Below are 18,916 nucleotides of genomic sequence, written 5' to 3'. Positions count from 1 at the left end.
TTTGATCCTACTAAAAATTTTATATAGGAGTCTTTTTGTTGAAATTTTCTAGTAAATTTTGATTGTTTTCAAATTAATAAACGAAAATTATATTAGTCTTACATTAGATGCATATTTATTTCAGAATAAATTGTGTTATATGATCTATTTATGATTAAAGCTATTAAATATTGATTAAAACTAAGACGTTGTCATACCTTATTGATTAAATAGTACTATACACTATCAAATATTGATTATGACTATTAATTTTTTTTATTTAATAATTTTTATAATTAAAAAAATTTATTGATATTTAAAAATTAAAATTTAAAATTTAAAATTTTGTAAAATTAAATCTAATATTGAAATAAAGAAACAAAGTGAAGGATGACAAAAGGGAAGAAGAATGATAATTTTGAAATATATCAGATTTAGTACATAACTGAAATAATATCATATTTAAAATGTTAAAAGTGTAAAAAGACCAAATTGCCCAAACCTCCAAAAACCCCCCAAAAGGGCATTTTCATACCGAAAAAGCCAAAATGACCAATTTCGAGATAAACCCTTACTCCATGGACTACTGACGATATTTTTAAAGCCCAGGGACTATGGGCGAGATAAACCCATAGTCCAGGGACCATTTTTGAAGTTCACTCATATATTTAACATATTTATTATTTATAATATTATACTAATATTTTATATTTTCAAATTCTTAAATCATTGATAAATAACGTTGTGTTTTTATTAAATAAATACTCTAAAATGAATAAAATGGCTTATTTTTCCTTCCGAGATTTGAGTTTCAACAAATACGATGGATCATTAATATTTATTACTATTTGATTTAAATTTAGTTAGTATTATCCCTTTGGTAGTTATATGAATTTTGAATGTCATGAACTATGTTTGATTGTGATGAAATTTTATCATTTTGGACATTTTCTAGATAGATAAAATGTTATTTTTAATATTTTATATATCAAACAAGTATGACTTGCGGTATACCACGGTATACCGCATCACGGTACGGTATACCGAAATGTCGGTAAGGTAAAAGTTTTCATATTTTGATATACCGATTTTTCGGTATACCACATTGCGGTATACCGAAAAAATCGGTACGGTATTGTATCATGTTTTCTCATACCGTACTTTTCGGTACGGTATGCGGTACACCAACCCTACTCATATCACACATGTAACTATCCGATTGTCGATAGCAGGCGATGGCAAATGATAGGTCACAGTATCAACAACTGTGAAGTGGTGGTGAAAAATGAAGGGGTCACAAAAGCGACTTGTTTATAGATGTAACCTGATTGGATCAGCCTGTGTAACCAACCGAGACTTCAGTTTCAACAAATACAATGGATAGCCCTAATTCAAATACAAATGAATGGGTTGGCCTGAATAGCTAGGTTTTATATTTGGGGTGTAAAATTATAGCCCTAATTCTATAATTTTAAAAAATACAAATCACCGTGACTTCATCTTTCTATAAATAACAATAAAGACACATCTCAACTTATAAAATCATTTAGTTTTATGCTACTCTAGATAAATTTTCCTGGATAAGGAAAAATTACAAATGTAGATTTTTTACAATAAGTAACTAAAATCTATCCAGATTGTGAAATCGTTAATTCTGCAAGGAACCGTGAGTCACCTGATAGTGATGACCTGTTTCATTACTCGGTCTATAATACTAAAAACTAAGACTTATTTACGTCATTTTTATAAAATACCCTAGAAGTCTAGAACAGAGGATCTCATTGAAAAATCATGTGATGTAGATTAGATTGTTCAAAATGGTGCAACTCTTGCGGCTATTTTAGTAACTAACTAATTTGGTCCATTTCAAAATTTTTAGCATACTCTATTCTTCTTCCATTGAGAAATTACGCACACGTAATTCAAGTGCTAAAGAATTCAAAATTATGCAAGGAGATTCTACCAAGCAAAACATGATTACTTATAGGACTATTCCTTCACCTTATACATGAGACTAATTGTACCGTGAACGTGACCTGTGCACCTTCCTATGTGATTTAGTACTTGTTGTGCTAATATGGTAGTAGTATTTCTTAGGGGTGGTTCGGTACTGGTATACCGTACCGGGAGTGCCATACCGTATACCGTACCGAAAGTTACGGTATGACAAAAACCATACCGATACCGTACCGTAAGTTTCGGTATACCGGAGTTCGGTATACCGGAAATTCGGTATGACAGTTTTCCATACCGTTACCATACCATGTTATCGGTATACCGTACCGCATTTCGGTATACCGTACTTTTGCGGTATACCGAACTGCGATATGGCATTCCGATATACCGTTATACCGTGTTTTGCGGTACGGCATACCGTTATACCATTATACCGTGAAAAAATCTATTATATCCAAAATATTAAAAAAAATCTAGTTTTCAACTACTTCAAAAAATAGGGTTCCCAATTTTGATTCTTTTATTTTTTGTATAATAAAAATTCTTATTTTTAAAATTTAGTTTAAATATAACATATATAAATATATATTTATATATTATATATATCAATCGGTATACCGGTATACTACCGAAGCGTCGGTATATACCGAATCTTCGGTATACCGGTATATACCGGCATACCGAATCTTCGGTATACCGCAGTATGGGAAATCTTATACCGTTACAGTACCGATCTCTATCGGTAAGGTATCATACCGTACCGAAAACTACGGTATACCGAAAAAACGGTATTTTCGGTACGGTAAGTCCGGTATTCCGGTATTTCGGTATAATTCCCCAGCCCTAGTATTTCTTATGTTTGAAATGTCTCACTTTATTTGGGCACAAACTAAAAATAAAAATAAGTACGTTATTTTAGCTAGATCGAGTAAATAAATACTTTTATCTCTACTTAATTTATTATTTGTACATTCAACGCATAAAACAACATAACATAAAATATTATACGATTTTTCTTCTTGTAATTCATGAAACTGTTAAAATAAAGGTCAAAGCAATAATAAACGTTGATGGAGTGGAAGATTCTTGAAGTTGTGCCATTGGGCACATATGTGTTTAATCCACCAAATTTATAGGGACCACTTATCTCTTAGTTTATGAAAAGTTGGACACATTATTTCGGTCCACAAAAACTGCCTAATGTAACTAAAAATAGATAAATGTACCAATCTCGATGCTCAACACAACTACTTCAACAACCCTTTATAAAATATGTACTCCAAACTTGGATTATAATATTATGGGCAGAATTTAGTCCATTTTTATAATGATATACTGATATTGAATTTCTGAATTGTATGTAAACTTGACTTATTTTAGATTTGACAGAATTTAGTCCATTTTTATAATGATATACTATATTGAATTTCTGAATTGTATGTAAACTTGACTTATTTTAGATTTGGCGGAATTTAGTCCATTTTTATAATGATATACATTGAATTTCTGAATTGTATGTAAATGTAAACTTGACTTATTTTAGATTTTTCACTTGTTTCTTTTAGATTTGGCACTTATTTTTTTTTACAACCGTCGAGTTTTCGATTCATTGGAGGTTCCAAAAATTCATATTTTTGACTTGTGATAAATAATTATATTTTTGAGTCTCGGTCAATCTATTTTTTTCCCTTTAAATTATTATGTTATTGAATTTTTAGTATTTAGTGTAAATCATTGTGAAATTTCAAACTCAAAATTTAGAATATATAGCATATGCCAAAACAAATTTCTCCATTCTTCCCTACTTGTCCTAGTTGGACAACAGACGTGGCTTGATCCAACATCATAATTCTTGGCTATAACATACGAAATACTAGTAGGGCTGACAATTTTTGACACGACACAATAATTCGACACGAATCCCCACGAAATTATTGAGTTTGGATCAAGTCTTATTGGATGCGGGTCATTATTGGGTCGACCCACTAAGAACACGAAAAATTCGGGTCAGATGCGGGTTGGATGCGGGTAACCGGTTAAAAATTAATATTATTATTTTTATTTTGAGTAAAGATAAAATTTACAAAAATTGTATACACAAAATGCCCTTCAAATTTTAAAATGGATAATATTAATTTATTTAGATTAGATAGCATCATTAATTACATATTTTTGTGACTAATTTGACCTTATTTATAATTTTCATTATTCATTTATATTGTTGTACAGATATGTAATAGACCCTTATTAAAAGATAAAATTTTAGAGAGAATAACCATTCATAGCATTTTAATGGAATAATAATGGAATACTTTTTTATTCATTTTATTTAAACAATCACAATGATATAAAGATAAATAAATTGTTTTTTTAATTTTACAAAGTATAAATTAGGAAAACACTATTTTGTTTGGAAATTCTCTCATATTATTTTTGAAATCATTGATATTTTATCATTTATTCCTAACTTTTAATTTTGAAAACAATATAATACATATTGGTTGATTACTCTATCTAAAATAATTACCAATATAATATGGGTCATTCAATGATGAGACATTGTTGGACTCAACACATATAATAGTAATACAATATTCAAATATATAACACTTGCTGCATAAATTGATAAGATCATGAAAAATTATTATTACTATATGATAAATCACAATATTTTCAATATTTCAGTTACTGTATTATTTTAATATTACTTTTATAATTATTTTCATAGTGTGTAATAATATCATATAGAGATGGTATGATGATAACAACATGTGGAACCCAACGTGTAAGTTGTAACATATCCTTTAATTATATGACTACTATATAAACTAATATATTTAAATATTATGATAAACCACAACAATTTTAGACCCATATTATAAAATTAACTTATGATTAATAATCTGTTATATTTTATAGTGCATCAAATGATACATAAGAGCTAGTACGACGATAGAAGGTTGTTGCTCTCAACGTCCATCTAGGCACGTGACACAATCTTCAAGTGTATTAGTTAATATATTCAAAATATATAATTATGTCTTCATTCATGTAATTTTGGATAATAATATTAAATGACCATGTAATGAACCTACTTTGCATATTTCTCCATGTGTTATAATATAAAAAAATATTTGAAATTACAAGCTTCAAATTATATTTCAAATTACAAAAATTTAAGTAGTTGAAAGAAATGAAATAAAATACAATGTACGTGAGAGATCCAAATGAAAAATAACACTAAATCAATTAGTGTTTAGATTAAAAGGATAATTTGAATTAATTTATAAAAAATAAGTTTATACTTATAGATACCAAAACGTTAATTCAGATATTATGTACTAGCAAAACTAATCTACAAATAATTTTATAATATAATTTATTACTATTATATTCTTTTTATTTTGATTTAATGAATTTAATTTAATTATTAGTATTTTCACTCTTTTTGTTTTGTTCTTTTTACTTCTTTAGTTCTTTTAACTTGTTTCAATTTTTTTTGTTAAAACTAGAAAAACCATGATGTAAAATATTTTTCTAAATATAATAAAACATTTTTATTAAAATTATATAAGCATTTTTGTTTTATATTCTAGCCGAAAGCATGTTCAATCTTTAATCAACATAAGAGGCTATAATGTAAAATTAATGCTATAACTAAAATAGGTAAATTCCTTAACTTTTGCAAATGATAGAAAATGACAAAAATAGTAAAATACCCTAAAATAGGTTGTTGTCGTGCTGTTATCGTGTTGGGTCAACCCAAAGTGGTTCATGTCGGCATCGTGTTCAAGTCGATATCGTGTTGTTATCGTGTCGGGTCAACCCAAAGTGGTTCGTGTCGTTATGTGTTCGGGTCGTGTCCGGGTTTGAAAGTGGCGAGTTGGGTTCGTGTTCGGGTTTGGGGTTTCATTATATTGGGTTCGGGTTTGGCCTTATTGGGTTGGGTCGTTATCGGGTCAACCCAATAACGACCCAATCCGCACGATTTGCCAGCACTACGAAATAGTAATATTTTTCAATACAAGAAAAAAATGAGACGAAATAATATTTTTGCAATCATGATTGGTTGGAGATATCACGTTGCAATACGTTCAGGCCACTCTATTTTTATTCATCTTTTGTGGTTCACACTTTATAGTTTGGACTATAGTTTTAAGACTTGACGATATTACAAAATGTAAAATTGAATTTGAATTAAAGACACAAGAAGAAGACCTATATAATTAATTGGCTTAAAAATTCCTTAGGGCATCCACAATGGGACGCCCTAAGCAACGCCCTATGCACCGCCACGTCAACATTTTATCCTCCTCCTATTCCACCTACAGTGGGACGGACTATAGCCTGCCCTAAGCGACGCCCTAAGCATTTCACTATTTTGTATTTATATTTTTATTATGTTTGCAAATGTAAATAAAAATATCAAACAAATAAAAACAACTCAATTAAAGGGAAATTCTAATTTTACTTAATTAAAAAAAAAGTTACAAAATAAAAAATAAAAAAAGCACTAAATACAAAAAAAGGAGGCTAGTCTAAAGAAGTCCCAACTTGCGGCTGAGGCCATCGATCATCCGCTGGATGCCCTTGATTTGAGCCGGGTTGGTCGCCTGCATGAGGGTGGTGTGCGCGTCCAACAACGTCTGGTAGTCGGAGGAGGCCGCCAAATCCGCGTACGCATGGGCCGCGGTCGAAGTCGCGGACGGCGTCGAACTCGGGGTCGGCGACGGGGCTTGCTCAGGCGGCGCGACGGAGGAGGATGTGGCCTTGCCTTTGCCCTTGGCAGCCTTGACGCCAGGGGGACGCCGGGAGGACATCGGTGTGCCGGAACTCTCATCCTCGAACACCGGACTGTTGAGGTCCATCGGAGACGCGCCGTTATCGCTACTTGTATAATCATTGAAGGTGCGCTTCGACGCCCTCCTCCTCGCCACCGTCGATTGGGGAATCACACCACCAACGAACTTTTGCTTGTCCCTCAAGAGCGCCCAGGACTGGTAGTGCTTGAAATCGCCGTACAATGAAATGTACGACTGCATCGCTTTGTCCCGCACATCCGCGAGACTCTTGCCACTGGCCTGCTCCCTCTCGCACTTCTCGTACTCCGCCGCGAACAAATTTACCTGCTTCTTTATTTGATCCCAGTGCTTGCGGAGCTGCTCCCTGTGGCACTTGTACGCGTTCGCCGGCTTGGCCGCGTTGTATTTCTCGGCGATGCGCTCCCAATACGCAGTCACCCTCTGGTTGTTGGCGTACACCGGATCCTCCGAAACATCAATCCAACATCTTGTCAAGACGATGGATTCGGGGTCGGAGTAGTTCGTCTTACCCGGGGCGAACTCTTCACACACCTCCGTTGTAGGCAACTTCTGGGCTCGTGCCTTTGTCCGCTTCTTCTTGGTGGCGGACCCGGAAGCGGCGGCGGCGGGCCGGCCGCGAGGCGCGGTGGAGGGGCGGTGTGGAGACGGCTCCATATCGGACAGCCCGTATGAGTCGGTGGAAAAGTCGGGATCGTACTCGGCTTTGGTGTCAAATGGCCGGTGTTCGTCGGGTTCTGTACCCGACCATCGTGCACCACCGAACATCGGACTATTCGGATAATCTCCGGAATCCATTTTGCTTGAAAATGTAGTGAATTTGATGAGAGTGAAGTGAGAAAAATGAAATGTGAAAAATGAAGTGAATTTGATATATATAGGTTTTGAAAATTTAATAAAATTTAAAAAAAAAAACTAAACCGCCTCGCATCGTCCGTGACCCATCGTCCGCCTCGTCCACAGTGGCGGACGATGGGTATCCTCCGCGCATCGTCCGCGGACGATGTATCGGGTGCGGATGATGGGTTATCCATCGTCCGCGATGCTGCAGTGGCGGACGATGCGACGGACGATGTCCGTCGCATCGTCCGCCCCATTGCGGATGCCCTTGATGGATTCTAGAGTTTTAACCCTAGTTGTATGTCTATAGCTCAAGTTGATCATCTCTCGTAAAGAATGTGTTGGGTCTAAATTATAAAGTGTGAAAGTCTTTATTGCTAAGTACTATAATAAGACTAAATAGCAAATGACCCCAAAAGTCGGGTATATAAATTCAAAATAACCCTACAAAATTTTGGGCATATTGTAATGATTTGTAATTTAAAATGAGTAGATTGGGAAAATTTCCAGAGACTGCACTAGTGAAAAAATCATAGGTTCCTGCAAAAGACAAATAGGACTTCCATTATTAATATGAGTCGACATAAAATTTTGTAGTTTTGTTCATGAATATCTTATCTTTGTTTTTGTTTCATTATCTTGAGACGATACAGATTTGACAAGTTTAGCAATCCGAATGTTCCAGTTGTAACTTTTATGGTGCAGTCATTGTTAGATTTGGATATAAAGCAAGTAAAATGCATACACACTTATTTTAAAAGTTCATCATAATCACTCATATCATTGTTGAATTTTATTTATTGAAGCCCCACAATGAGTATCATTCATCAGTTAATATTGACAGAATAACTAAACCTAAGCACTCAACAAGCAATCACTTGCTATACATAATTCTTTCAAATCACACGTGATTAAATCAAAGTTTTGTCACTACATCTGACATTTTTTAATTTCATTTTATTTTACTACTGTAATGAAACTTTTGTCTATGACGAGTTGTGACTAATTCTTCATTAAGAATTTTAATTTTTTTTTTTATCTCTCTTACTTATTTTACCAATTATTTATTAAAATTTATATCGTTTCAAATGAATTTATTTTTAGATGAAGAAGTAGTACGAATAAAGCCTTAATTAATTCACGTGAGTTTTGACCAAATTCGGGTAATTTGCATATAATGATATACATTCAACATAATAATGTTGTAAATCCAATGTATGATAATGTATATATTTGAGTATTGACACATATAATTTTCAATTACAATTATCACTGTAATTATCACTGTTAGTATATTTATATATTTTTTTAACATAACTCTCCAGCTTAAAATAATTTTTTCTCACGAGTCACATCATATATCAAATTAAAGATAATTTTATGAGAATTTAAAATATAAATATATTTGTAAATTATCATTATATTGAAGTAAAGTAAAATATAGGGATGTATTAACATGACAACTCACTTTATTATAACATCATGCCATCATTTTAGGCCATAGATCTGAAGATCGTGTAATTCCCAAGCTATTATGTGACATCCCATTTTAATTAAATTGGAACATAAAAAAATGCTGAAGGTAAAAAATCGGCATTCTCATTTTTAGTCTGTTACCAGATTGCAGTGTTACTCTCTCTATGCACATTGACGTGTTACTATATGAATATTGCAGTGTTACGCGCCTGCAACATTCGTAATAGTTTTTTTTATCTTACCAGATTGCATTGTTGCTCCATGAATATTGCACTGTTACCAAGTAGTATTTGTAGGTTACATATTACTCCCTCCGTCCCATTCAAGATGGTCACCTTTCCTTTTTTGTTTGTCCCAATCAAGATGGCCACTTTCCAATTTTGGAAATAACCCACTCTCTCCCCTCTCCTCATTAAAATATTCAACTACCTTTTTCCTCTCTATTTTATTCCATCTAACAACACTTCCTAAAATCCCGTGCCACTAAAAAATGTGGTCATCTTGAGTGGGACGGAGAGAGTACTTTATTGTACTTGATTTATTATTTTTGGAATTGACTCAAATACCCACGTCTGCAATATCCAACACATAAGACTGCAATCCGAACTCTATTTCATCAATTCAATCCTAGATGTCAATCTTATAGATCTAAGGGCTAGAATTAATGTTATGGTGTCACTCTAAACATGGTGTTATCTAAGTGGCGGATCCAGGATCCGGAAATGGAAGGGGCGGAATATATAGTATAAGCTTGATTTAGTATGAACATGGCTATTGTTTTTCGTTGTTCAGAACGACGCCAGAGAGAAACGGAGGGGGCTGACATGATAATTTTACGTCCCGATAAGGGGAAAATAGTCGCACGGAGGGGGCTACCGCTCCCTCCTGCCCCCCTAGATCCGCCACTATATTAATGCTCCCCATAAAATATATATTTAAATTTTATAGCAATGAAGTTGTCAACCATCCCAAATTATCATAGTAATATACTTTCATTGCGTCCATTAGGTACATTAAAAAAAAGGACATAGATTGAATATTATGACTTTTTTTTATTAAGTAAAGGCTCAAAACATATTTTAAATGAGTGAACAAGTAAAAAACAATCCAGTATAAGATAAAAAACAAAATACCAAACTAGCTAAGGCAGCAAAAAGCATCTAGGCCAACAAGAACGGATTAAAAGGGCCAACAAATGCAACACTCAAGACTCCATCGCCTAATGCAGACAGTAAAACAAAAGGGAGGAGTACAATAAGAAGTTACCTTAGCAACGACCATTAAATAGTAATGATCTGTCTATTTTCCCTATTCATCGTCTAACTTTAAGCAGCTCCTAACTCATTTTTAAATTTGTTAATGTTACATGCACGCAATGAATAATTTTGAAGAAAAATATATCTCCTCCCTATTAATCCTCCATAATTTATTCACTTCTCTGAACACAACCGCTAATACTAATTACATCCATGACTAATCTACTCTTTTTATCTTCTCTGAATATAACCGCTAATACTAATTACATCAATGACTAATCTACTCTTTAATGCTCTAAATTGCGGAATATGATGACATACCTGCAATGAAATCTTGATATTAAGCTAAAGAAGTTGTCTTTTTATAATGTAACTATAAAACTGCAAATTATATAAAATAAAAAATTAAAAGAACTAATGCTCGTGTATATTACTACTACTAAGTGAAGAGTAGTTTTAGTTGTCTGAATTGTCGGTGTTAAGTGACAGAAAGAAAATGAAGATGAATGAAGTGCAATTTTAGTGCATACGGTTAGTGATGCCCGTACGGAAATATATGTTCTAGGGATGACAAATCTTGCGTGTTGGGTTGTTATCGAGTCAACCTGTTAACGCCTGATCCAATAAGGATAAATATGAACACAACTTGTTAAGAAAAAACCAAATCCGAACCCGACACGAACCTGACACGAGCTCATTAATGACATGGACCACCTTGGGACAACACGCCACGATATGTAATTTAAGTATTAATGACATTATATTATTTCTTAATGGGTAACCCGAACACGACACAAAATTTGCGTGTTCTTAACGGGTCGACCCAATAAGGACACAGACCCAATAAACTTTGATCCGAACCTATTAATTTTGTGTGATTTGTGTCGGATTATCGCATCGGTGCCAAAAATTGACAGATTATGTTCATATATTTTGCATTTATTTAATAGTAATGACGTTATAAGTATACATATGTCTAGCGTCATATTAACGCGTCAAATGCCTGCAAATTGGTAATGATGTTTTTATATACTAATTGAACGCGTCAAATTGAATCTCCTTGATATTGCAAATTAGTAATGATGTTTTAAATACTAACATACATTCAAACTATTATTGGATATAAAAATCTTCTTCACCTTTCCTATATGTAATCAAGCTGGATAATATAATATCGAAACAAGATCAAATTAAAGGCAGTTAATTTCTTAGAAATCAAATCGTGTGACAGTAACCATGCGACTGTGGTAGTGCATGCTTCCAGGGACCCACTTATGATAATTGATAATTATTTCTTTCATCATGATCATGTTTAATTATTTAATTGTGATCTTCCACCCGTGTAATATCTTATCATCATAACAAAAAAGAATTTCGCAACAAAACTATGGCCGTCAAATTAAATAATCGTGGGGCATATACATGAATTATTGGCCTAATTGATATACTAAACCAGTCCCTAATATAATTAGTGTACTGAGATGGTCAATTTCAAAGTTGTCCGTTTTGTTATTGACAATAATGTCTTCCCAAAGCACCTCGGAAGAAAGTTATGGCATAGTCTTACTTTTTTAATTATTTTCGAGTGATTAAATAATTTTGTATTGCATTAGCTTTATCAAAGTAGTCGATTGTAGTTATCTTTATACAAGATTATTTTAATGAATAGTTTATCTTGATCATTTTTTTATTACTCCCTCCGACCCAGATAATGCGGGACACTTTGACCCGGCACGGGTTTTAAGAAATCTAATGGAAAGTGAGTTGAAAAAATTGGTGGAATGTGAGTCCTACTTTTAAAGTATTAGTTTTATAATAAAATGTGAGTACGAACGAGTTAGTGGAATATGAGGTCCACTACCAAAAATGGTAAAAGTGAAGTGGGACGAATTATGTGGGACGGCCCGAAATGGAATACTGGGTCAAATTATCTGGGACGGAGGGAGTAATATTTATAAGTTAGTTTAACAATAGAACGAAGGTGGGCGATGAACATTTTATAACCAACATGATTTAATTTATTTAGACCAGATTGTGCAATGCTTTGAAGCTAAGGTTAGAATATGGGAGAGATTGGGGAATTTCAGAAGTAGGAGTTTCAAGTGTGGTAACATAATAGGGAAATATTTTCACTAAAAGAAGAATAAAGAAGATAAGATTGGGAAATCTTTCTTTATATAAGAAAGCGAAAAATTGGTGATTTGTTTTATGATAAAGGTAATTGTTATACATCCAGTGGCTAATTACAATACCTAAATAAGATTAACTATTACAATATGAAATGCAACGTCAACATAAAGATAACACTATTAGATCCATTATAAACAACACCAAATCTGTTATCTAGAGTTAGGGGTGGAACGTTGTATCGTGTTTCGTATCGAAAATATCGATATGAAAGAATTTCATATCGTTATCGTATTGAAAGTTTCGATATATCGTAAGATCGATACGATATATCGAAATATCGTTATCGTATCGAATACCTGTATATCGAAAAATATAATTTCAAAACTGAAAAATAACACAAAAATTAATAAAACTTCAACACAATAAAATAAATAGTGTTCTTATTAGGGTTTCATATATATATTTTCTAAACATATGAATAAATTAAATGGATTTATATATATTTATAATTTTAAACTTCAATATGTATTGAATTTCAATATGTTTCGATATATACGATATATATCGTACAATCGATATAAAACGATATATCGCAAATATCGATATGTATCGTATATTCGATATAAAACGATATATCGCGATATAAGGAAATTCATATCGTTATCGTATCGAAAACTTACGATACGATGCCGCATCGTATCGAAAATTACGATATATCGAAAATTCGATAATTTTTTGATATTTTTCAATACGATACGAGCGATATATCATTTTTTCGGTATTTTTCCCCAGCCCTATCTAGAGTGCCGAAGATAGGCTCAGATGTTGCCAAAAATGAGATTTATATAGATTTGAAACTTTTACCAGAGTGTCGCGAGGAAATAAACCTAGTATTCCAATTACTTTTCTCCCTTATACTTATTTCATTTTCTGTTGATCCGTAAATAATTGTCTCTGCTAATAATTGTTTGATACTCCCTTCGTCCGCGAATAGGAGTTCCGTTTTTTCATTTTAGTCCGTCAACGAATAAGAATCCCGGTTTATTTTTACCATAAATGGTAATAGGGTCTCACCTTCTGCTAACTCATTCCACTCACATTTCATTTAAAACTAATATATACAAATGAAACCACTATTTCAATAACTTTTTTCCACCCACTTTTCTTAACATTTCTTAAAACTCGTGCCGCCAAGAAATGAGACTCCTAATTAGGGCTGACAATTTTTCGCATGACACGAACCCGCACGAAATTAATGGGTGTGTGTCAAAGCTTATTGGGTTCATGTTCTTATTGTGTCGACACGAAAACTTCGTGTCGTGTTCGTGTTACACGTTAACAAATAATATTAATATATTATAATATTATTATTATTATTTTATTTATTTAAATTTTAAAATTAAAAATTAAAATTTAATATTAGAAATAATATTTATATATTATAATATTATTATTATGGTGTTGTTATTGTGTCGTGTCATATATGTGTTGTTATCGTGTCGTGTTGTCCCGAAGTAGTTCGTGTCGTTAATGGGTTCGTGTCATGTTCGTGTCTGAGGTAGCGGGTCATGTTCGTGTTCGTGTTTGGAGTTTTCTTAACGGGTCGTGTTCGTGTTTGTTGTTATCTGATACACTCGGATTTTGCACTATTTTAGGGCCTTTATTTGGTCTGTTTTTAGTGTCTAAATCGCAATTTATGTCCATATTTCACATATTTTTATCTATTTTGGTATTTTGACATGTTTTGTGAGAATGATGAGTGATCAATTGCTAACTCATTATTTAATTGCTAACTACAACTAATTTAAGGCCATAGGATTTTAGAAAACGTGTGGTCTACAATTTGCCACGTGTAATTTTTGTTTTTATTAATTAAATCGAAAAAGATAAAAAAAACTCTAAATTAGGGTTTTGGATGAAAATGTCAATATAGTGTTCCGAAATATCAACTCAATATTTTGAGAATGTCAACACAATGCTTTAAGAATGTTAACCCATTGATTATATTGACATTCTACATGTAAAATATTGACATATTTTATATAGTATGTTGACATTTTCGCTTGTATTTAAAAAAATTAAAAAATTTTGATTTTTTTTTTCAAATTTTGACGTCGGAACATATGCATGTATGATATCGTTGGAATCCTTATGAAATTATCTTTAATTTGATATATGTTATATGAATTTAAAGTTTTGAGATTTCTTTTAAAAGTTAGTTATAACTAAACATGTAGTTAATTGACATTAATACCCCTATTGATATTTTTTGGAATTAATCCTATGGCCTTATTGACGTTTTTCGTTGATCATATTGACATTTATGGATTAATGATCTAAGCCCTTAATTTGAATATCTAATGAGCTATTATTTAGTTGTAGTTAGCAATATAACACTTCCCCTGTGAGAATTGTGCATATATGAGCCAAAAAGATAGGAAAAAGTCGAAGATGGAATTCTGGCGCGTTCGAAGACGCCCAGCGGCCCGCTGCGTGTGTCGCAGCGAACGCTGGCCCACAACGACCGCTATGCTTGAAGCGGTCCGCTCCTGAAAAGTTGTGCTTGAAAAAGTCTAAAAAACGCCAAGCGACCGCTGGGACGTGTGCAGCGACCGCTCGAGAGAATCCCGTAGCCACTTGGACTAATTTGCAGCGACATTTGTAGGACATGCAGCGACCGCTACCCAAATCCGCGAGAGGCTTTGGACAATGCACTGATGACCAACGGCCAAGGTGCAGTGGTCCGCTCATTGAGAAAGAAGGCGGTGCACAAATTTAGTTGGATTTTCTCCAGATTTTACCAAGAATAGCCAATCTTTTCCTTTCCTCCATAGGATTCGACTTACTCCCTATATATACCCCCTTAAACCTCTTCATTCAGAGACAACCTTTTACACTCTTTGCCTCACAATTCTAGAGCGAAATATTTGAGAGTTCATCACTGTGCAAGAGGTTGAAGACGAAGTCAAGTGAAGATCAAGGCTACAGGATTCTACCTTTGGGTTTTTAGATTATTCTATCATGTGTAACTAAATTCATAGGATTCTAGGGATATGTCAGTAACTCTTTTTGGTTTATACAAATTTCGTTTTCTTTTTAATATCCGTTTTATTTATACTTCGTTTCTTCCTTAAGTTGTTCCGTAATACTGCATGTTTGAGTGACACATTCGATGCTGATCTGCTATAACTTGCTACATAATCGTGAGAGGATGTTGGCGAGTTAGATCCACTTAATAGACACCACAATTAGCTTCCCTTAAAATGACACTGTTAATTAAGAGTGAGGACTTTTCAAGGGTCTTAGGAGCTTCCAGGAGTTACGAATCTAGGATTGACAACCCTAGTGTTAGTAATCTACGCTTGTACCGCATGGGCAGAACTTATGTGACTCGTCCTATCGAAGTATAGACTGTGCTAGGGTATTGTAGAAGGAATTTGTATAACCATAGTTGTGAACGCACATCCCTGGAATTCTCTTATCTCATTTATTTGATCTCTAGTTTGTGCGAACTACTTTGGATTTTATTACTTTCTGATTGATATCTTCCAAATGACGATTTTACTACTTTGGATTTTATTGCTTTCTAATTTTTGATTTTTTTAGTCTTATTTTTTATTTTATTTTCTCTCTTTCAGGTAGTTTATGCGAACGCGCTTTGGGAAGGACAGCTTAGAGCCGATTGATCACGAACTTGAAAGGACAGGTAGGATAATAAGAAAAGGACGACTAGCAATGGCGGAGGAAGACAACATGAACGAGTTGGAGAGGTTGCTGATCCAAGTCAAACTTTTGATGGATGAAAAGCTCGCTCGAGAAACACAAGAGAAGAAAAACAAGGAGATACTCCCTGTTATGCACATGTTCACCCACGAGAACGTTCTTACGTTTCCCGAGGGTCCTCGGGTCGACGCTAACAACTTTGAGCTGCGCATACCCCTCATTCAAAGGGTTGAGCAGCATCCTTTTTCAGGAAAGGCCACGGAAGATGCAAACCGCCACCTATCGAGATTCGTGGAGATTGCAAATACGCTCAAATTGAATGGTGTCGACGACGATGCCATTAGGGTACGCCTCTTTCCTTTTTCCCTTATAGATTCTGCTAAGGAATGGTTTGAGTGTCTACCTATAGAGCAAGTGTCCACGTGGAAAGTCATAGTGGCGGCTTTTCTCGACAAGTACTACCCGTCGGGCACCATATTGAAACTGAAGAGTAAGATCTTCCAGTTCATCCAGCGCCCAGACGAGGGGCTCCTTCGAGGCCGTAGCTCATTTCAAGGGGCTCCTTCGAAAATGCCCCAACCATGATTTTACCGTGGATCATCAGGTAGGCATATTATATAATGGCTTTAACGAGCATATTTGTGCCATGTTGGATTCATGGGCCAGCGGAGGATTCCTAAGGAAAAGCGGGGCAGATGCAATGGCAGTGATAGAGGAATTTGCCACTAACAGCCGCGGGTGGTCGAAGGAGAGGCTTCACTCTAGGAGAGCTGCAGCAGTAGAGACAGATGAGGAAAACTCCCTAGCAAAAGAAGTGGCAGAGCTGAGGGTTAGGGTAAATCAGATGGACACATCGAGGAGAGAAGATCTGGTACCACCGACTTCCATTATAGCAGTCACAAAACCCGACGCTGAAGCTGCTCCCTTGAGGATGTCAACTACGTGCAACAAGGAGGCGGTCCCAACCGTTCATTCAATAACAACAATTATCGCCCTAACCAGGGGGGCGGTAATTACAACAATTATAATGGGAACCGTCCTCGCCCCAACATTTCGTACTCTAACAACAATTTCTTACAGCCCCCTGCAGGATTTAATGTGGGGAAAGGTGGAGTTGTTGAGCCCGCAAAGAAGCAGGAGAAATATGAGGCAGGGATCATGAAAATCCTTGAAGTGCTAGTGCAAGATAGAAAGACCAACGACACCAAGATCGGAGTCGTGGAAGCAAGGTTGAACAACCTCGAGGCTGGAATTACCACGCTTACAACTGTCGTCACCTCAATCAAGACCCAGATGGATCAAGTCCAACAAAAGATTGAGGAGAACAATAAGGCAGCATCGTGAGTAGCAGGCATCAACAAAAAGTGGGTCGCGAAGCAGAAAGCGGGGGCAGAAAGCAGCTCTGGGGTGCAAACCGGAGTCTGCCAGACGCCCAGCGGACCGCTGCAAGCTTCGCAGCGGGCCGCTACAGAGGAAGTTTCGGCAACCGGAGTCTGCCAGACGCCCAAGGATGCTCTCGTGCGTCACAATGGGATTGTGCTCCCATTTCAGCCAAAGAGGAAGTTTAAGCTTGAAGATCAATTTAAGCACTTCCTAAATATGTTCTGCAAAGTTCACATTAACATACCTCTCGTTGAATCATTGTAGGAAATACCTAGGTATGCAAAACTACTTAGGGAGGCTGTGATGCGAAAGAAGAAGCCTACTAAGGCCGATCTCAAGTTGCCTTTTCATTGCAGTGAGATAATTCAACGGGAGAAAGCAGTTAAGTAGAGGGATCCCGACCAGTTCATCATCAGGTGTTCAATTGACCAAGGAAAAGTGGACAAGGCACTCTGCGATCTTGGGGCTAGTATCAACATCATGCCACTCAAGTACTACGAGAAGCTCAACATCGGGCCACTTATGAAGGCAGACTGCACAATTAGGTTGGCCGATAACTCCGCAATCAAGGCGGTGGGCATGATCGAGGACGTATTGGTAAAAGTAGATGATTTCATCTTTCCCGCTGATTTCATTATACTTGATATGAAGGTTGATAAAAATGTGCCACTAATCCTCGAAAGATATTTTCTTGCCACGAGCAAAACGCTTATTGATGTAGGTAGGGGGGAAATCACACTTAGCGACAATGCTAACAAGTCTACCTACAAAATCGAGAGTGAGATGTTCAAGTACAAGGAGGCACAAAGGGCCAACATGGAGTACGATTACAGAGTCGTAATGATGACAGATACTACAAAGACTAAAGGGCCAAAAGAAGGGGAGGATTTCTCTAACCCTTCTATCTTTGTCATTAATACTGTACCTCCAGCCCCGAAACAGGGCAAGCCTTACCCCCCTAAAGTTACACCGCAGGGAAAACCGAAGGGGAAGAAGAAGAAGAGTCCATCACATGATGACCCAGAAGTCTACGTGATCAAGACCGCGAAGGAAAAGTATAAATTGTGGAGAAAGATGGGCACGAAATTGACACGAAATTCACGGTTTTCAGCACAGGGTCATCAACCCGCCTAGCTAGTTGGGTAACTTCAAGTCAAGCCAACAACTTCAAAACAAAGGCACTTGTTGGGAGGCAACCCAATATTTTATTTTCTTATTTTTTTCTCTTAATTTTCGTTATTCTCGTTTTCCAAAAAAAAAATATATATTTTAAGGCGACCGCTGCATAATCCCCAGCGGTCGCTGCTAAATTGACACGTGTGCAGGAACAGGGCCGGGCCCTAGGGCGGGCCG

The 18,916-nt window shown here is 35.3% G+C and overlaps 1 protein-coding gene across 1 annotated transcript; it reads left to right on the top strand.

The window, feature by feature from the left end:
- Positions 1 to 16,826: 16,826 nt before the first annotated feature.
- On the top strand, positions 16,827 to 18,697 carry LOC125189741. The gene is made up of 3 exons (XM_048086980.1): positions 16,827 to 17,189; positions 17,261 to 17,520; positions 17,980 to 18,697. The coding sequence occupies exons 1-3, from the start codon at positions 16,827 to 16,829 to the stop codon at positions 18,695 to 18,697; spliced, it is 1,341 nt and encodes a 446-aa protein (XP_047942937.1).
- The last annotated feature ends 219 nt before the right edge of the window (positions 18,698 to 18,916 follow it).

This window comes from Salvia hispanica, chromosome 5 (assembly GCF_023119035.1).
Source record: "Salvia hispanica cultivar TCC Black 2014 chromosome 5, UniMelb_Shisp_WGS_1.0, whole genome shotgun sequence".
Taxonomy (NCBI): Eukaryota; Viridiplantae; Streptophyta; class Magnoliopsida; order Lamiales; family Lamiaceae; genus Salvia; species Salvia hispanica.
This window is presented reverse-complemented; position numbering and strand designations above follow the sequence as displayed.

Excerpts from the sequence above, each read along its gene's own strand:
- LOC125189741 (XM_048086980.1), top strand. The coding sequence starts at position 16,827 with ATGTTGGATTCATGGGCCAGCGGAGGATTCCTAAGGAAAAGCGGGGCA. Across the intron at positions 17,190-17,260 it reads TCGCCCTAACCAGGGGGGCG|CCCCCTGCAGGATTTAATGT; the intron begins GTAATTACAACA and ends AATTTCTTACAG. Across the intron at positions 17,521-17,979 it reads GAGAACAATAAGGCAGCATC|GTGTTCAATTGACCAAGGAA; the intron begins GTGAGTAGCAGG and ends GTTCATCATCAG.